Source organism: Alosa pseudoharengus, unplaced genomic scaffold, assembly GCF_046254945.1.
Source record: "Alosa pseudoharengus isolate Yale_2024_CS ecotype anadromous, Long Island Sound unplaced genomic scaffold, YU_APseudo_1.1 YU_APseudo_1.1_scf_3, whole genome shotgun sequence".
Lineage (NCBI taxonomy): Eukaryota > Metazoa > Chordata > Actinopteri > Clupeiformes > Clupeidae > Alosa > Alosa pseudoharengus.
The window spans coordinates 1,990,272-1,995,271 of record NW_027468718.1 but is presented as its reverse complement, the minus strand read 5'-3'; the positions used below and the strand labels follow the sequence as shown (position 1 = coordinate 1,995,271).

General features: G+C 42.0%; 1 protein-coding gene across 1 annotated transcript in view; it reads left to right on the top strand.

Moving 5' to 3' along the window:
* Positions 1-5,000, top strand: part of lcp1 (lymphocyte cytosolic protein 1 (L-plastin)) — a 35,302-nt gene that overhangs the window by 14,383 nt on the left and 15,919 nt on the right. Inside the window, exon 8 of the mRNA XM_076262947.1 lies at positions 3,325-3,467. Coding sequence (XP_076119062.1) covers positions 3,325-3,467 — 143 coding nt within the window. The remainder of the gene's footprint in view (positions 1-3,324; positions 3,468-5,000) is intronic.

Below are 5,000 nucleotides of genomic sequence, written 5' to 3'. Positions count from 1 at the left end.
GTAGGCATAACTAACATGCAATAACGCCGCCAACAACAACCAAAACTAGGCTAATCATTGTCAACATGTAAATTAAATGTAACATTATTGTGAATCAAATCAAAACGTAGGCATAGTAACAGAATAATTTAATAATGTTACAAAGATACTACATCAATCCGTATGTTTCATTAGGCTACTAGTCTATTTGTTTTGCCTTGATTCATTTAGGCTAGGCCTTTTTATTCAGGGGCCGTATTCACACAGAATGTTAAGGCTAAAAGTAGCTCTTAACTGGCGAATTTAGGAGCAACTCGTGTCACTCCTAACTTTAGGACTCCTGATTTTTTCACAAAAAGTAATTCACAAAGCATTTTAGACCTAAAAGTAGCACCTAAGTCTGGGACAGCTTAAGTCGAGAGGACTCCTAACTCACTAAGACCTATTCATAAACAGCTTTTTTGTGGCATTTTACGTTGCGATGTTTTGAAATGCGTAGCCTATGTGCAACAGGAGCTTCCAATCGCGAGGGAACAATTTTGCATTCATAAAAGGGATGCAATAACGCCACCAACAACAACCAAAACTACTCATTGTTAACATGTAAATGAAATGTAACGTTTCATTGTGAATCAAATTAAAATGTTCTCTTTGCAAACGTAGCCTAGGCATATGGTGACAGATTAATGTAATAATGTTGCAAAGGTAAATGTAACATTATTGTGAATCAAATTAAAACGTTCTCTTTTGCAAACATCAATCCATAGGCCTATGTTTCATTAGGCTACTAGGCTATTTGTTTTGCCTTACTCTTTATTCATTTAGGCTAGGCCTTTTTATTCAGTTATTAATCATCTTCCGTCCTTCTCACTACTTGTGTAGCGCACGCATTCTCCGACCTGTCACCTGTCACTCATCATCGGAAGGGAGGTGTTTGGAATCATTCCCGCGTTACAATCGTCAGCCAATCAAGGTGGTCACTTCAGTCAAGCTTGTGCATGAGTAATGACGTCATCCATAGCCACGAAGACTCACTCCTAGTTTAAGAGTTGTCTGAAAGGCTTTGTGAATAACTTTTAAGAGAAAACTCCAAGCTAAAATCTTTAAGTGCGATTTAGGAGTAGCCTACTCCTAGTAGTAAGATAAAAGCCTTTGTGAATAGCCTACGGCCCCAGTTACTCATCATCTTCCGTCCTTGTGTAGCGCACGCATTCTGAGACCTGTCACCTGTCACTCATCATCGTAAGGGAGGTGTTTGGAATCATGCCCGCGTTACAATCATCAGCCAATCAGCCAATCAAGGTGGTCACGCTTGCCTATTTACCCAAATTAATGGTCGAATATTACTGATGATCATTGTTATTTAAGAACATGCAGTGTGCGTAGGGTACCAAAAACATCTTGCTCGTAAAAAAACATCATAATGCACATTCTGGCGGGTCTGTTATTTACTGTAGGCTGCGCAAACCACAGGCCTTTATTTTGGGCAAGCCTGCATTCATTCATTCATTCATTCATTCATTCAACCTTTATTTATTCTCGGAGGGTCATTGAGGGAAGCCATCATTTTAAATGAAGCCGAGATTACAGAAGCGAAGCAAAGCGCACCACAAACAAGACAACATTTGAGGCCTTCTGTTGAAGAATTTTATATAAAGCCTGCGCTAACAGTAATCCTCCTGCCCCTGATAGGCCTACCACAGCTGTGGATGGTGTGGAATGTTCAAGTAATAACACAATCCAATGTGTGTCTCAATTGTCCCCCGCTGACCACCTCACACATTTCTCTAGATTTTGCAACGAACTTACATGACACAATGCCATAAAATGCCAGTTTTAGGACACAGAATAATGTTTGTAATGATACCAGTTAGGCCTACTTTTAACAGTAACAAGTGTAATGAGCTATTAATTGTCGAAGGTGCATGGTGAAGTTATATGTTTACTTTGGAAAACAAACATTTGCCGATATCATCGCCGATATCATCAGAATATTGCAACAGATTCTGTGTTCTGGACTGTAGGTAAGCCAGTGGTTCTCAAACTTTTATTTCATTCCCCACTTTGATCAAGGGGCATGACTGATGATAGTGGAGATAACGTGTTATCCCGAGGCTTTTGCAAGTCAGCATCTTCGACGGTAGTCTATTAAAAATATAAGTTTTCCATGCCCCAAACGGAGAGCCACACTTTATTGTTTTTAACGATCTCTATGCTACTCACAAAAATGTAGGCATGGGGACATGATGAAGTAGGCTATCCAACTGTCGTGTGTTAAATTATTGTGATTACGAGCCAGTGGTTTTCAAACATTATGCGTGACTCGGACATCTAACTAAATGCAACAGGCTCATATCGTCCTCGCATTCGCAAAATGAGGACCAGTGTTTTGTCAAATTGCAAATAGCTATTCGTTTTAACTATTTTTTTATGATAGTATGAAGTGCTTTTTGTATAGGCTACTATCTTAATCTTGGAATATGGGGAGGGAAGTGGCGCGTCTGCAGTCAGCCAAATATGAATGTAATTCTGCGGCATAAAGCAGATGTATTTGTTTATTGTACAGAAAAATAAAAATGACATGTCAAGCAGTCAATTGACTACATTGCAGTCAAGAAGTAGGGCAAATTAAGACACTGTTTTGATTTGCGTAGTTGCGTTACCCCCAACACTGACAATAACATAGACAGCAAATTAAGATATTTTTTAGTTTTGTGGAGCGGCACCGGTAGGCTATCAAAAGCAGATTTCGATTTTCGCTACCACCGTGTAGTCAAGCCTTAAGTCATACCCAAGTAGCCTTAATCGAGGTAATGTTTAATTACGATTTATTTTGTTATTGAATTCGTAGGCTGGGATTCCTCTCGGTAACAATTATGTTTAAAGGTAGCCTCCTGCTTTTTCAGAAGGGCCGGCAGTCAGGCTACTGACAGAGCGATGTACAGTGGCAGAGCGACGCACAGTGGCTGAAAGTGGTACAAAAGCTTCACGCAGCTTCACGCCTCGTAATGCGCGAATGAAGTGATCATTTGAAAGCGATGCCCACTGTATCTATCTATCTATCTATCTATCTATCTATCTATCTCTATCTATCTATCTATCTAAAGTATCTATATATCTATCTATCTATCTATCTATCTAAAGTATCTATGTATCTATCTATCTATCTATCTACCACGGTATGTACACAGATCCAGTAAAAATGCTACCCTCCTTTCTGTAACTACCTCCGTTTGTGTATGATAATTGTGTGCGTGTGCGTGTGCATGTGCGCGTGCGTGTGGTGTGTGCGCGCGTGTGTGTATGTGTGTGTGTGTGTGTGTGTGTGTGTGTGTGTGTGTGTAGCCCTCATTGCCCTGCTGAGAGACGGGGAGTCCCTGGAGGACCTGATGAAGCTCTCCCCAGAGGAGCTGCTACTGCGCTGGGCCAACTACCACCTGGAGGAGGCTGGATGCCCACGCATCAACAACTTCAGCTCTGACATCAAGGTACACACACACACACACACACACACACACACACACACACACACACACACACACACATATACTGGGTGCCCACGCATCAACAACTTCAGCTCTGACATCAAGGTACACACACACACACACACACACACACACATACTGAGTGCCCACGCATAAACAACTTCAGCTCTGACATCAAGGTACACACACACACACACACACACACACATACTGGGTGCCAAGGCATCAACAACTTCAGCTCTGACATCAAGGTACACACACACGCACACACACACATACTGGGTGCCAACGCATCAACAACTTCGGCTCTGACATCAAGGTACACACACACACACACACACACACATACTGGGTGCCAAGGCATCAACAACTTCAGCTCTGACATCAAGGTACACACACACGCACACACACACACACATACTGGGTGCCAACGCATCAACAACTTCGGCTCTGACATCAAGGTACACACACACAAACACACACACACACACACACATACTGGGTGTCAACGCATCAACAACTTCAGCTCTGACATCAAGGTACACACACACACACACACACACACACACACACACACACACACACATACTGGGTGCCAAGGCATCAACAACTTCAGCTCTGACATCAAGGTACACACACACACACACACACACAAACACACACACACACAAACACACACACACACACACACACACACACACACACACACGCACATACTGGGTGCCAAGGCATCAACAACTTCAGCTCTGACATCAAGGTACACACACACACACACACACACAAACACACACACACACACACACACAAACACACACACACACACACACACACACACACACACACACACACACACACGCACATACTGGGTGCCAAGGCATCAACAACTTCAGCTCTGACATCAAGGTACACACACACACACACACACACACACACTGGGTGCCACGGCATCAACAACTTCAGCTCTGACATCAAGTTGGTTTTTAAGTGCAGCCGAGACCGAGTCGAGACTGAGCTTTTGAAGAGGCAAGACCGATTTAACATCACCCACGTATCATATTCAACAGTCCCAAAGGGATTGGTGGGGATTGGTGGCTATAGGAGCAGTCTAGCACACACTTGTCTACCAAACTTCTTTTCTGAACAATACTTTAATACTAGGAGCTCACACACACACACACACACTTCTTTTCTGAACAATACTTTAATACTAGGAGCTCACACACACACACACACACTTCTTTTCTGAACAATACTTTAATACTAGGAGCTCACACACACACACACACACTTCTTTTCTGAACAATACTTTAATACTAGGAGCTCAGCTGAATTGTTGCTAGTTACTAAATAGAGCTGCAACTCCTTTGCCGAGCCGGGATGATTTAAATGCTTTTTAATTAAACGTTTAAAAAAAATTACAAAGAGATTGTACCACATTGAAAACTAAATTTTTGTCACTAATATTTTATCTGTCCTCTGTCAAATACAGTTGCATGTTCGGCTCTGAACAAAATCGTTCAGGAATTATTTTAACAA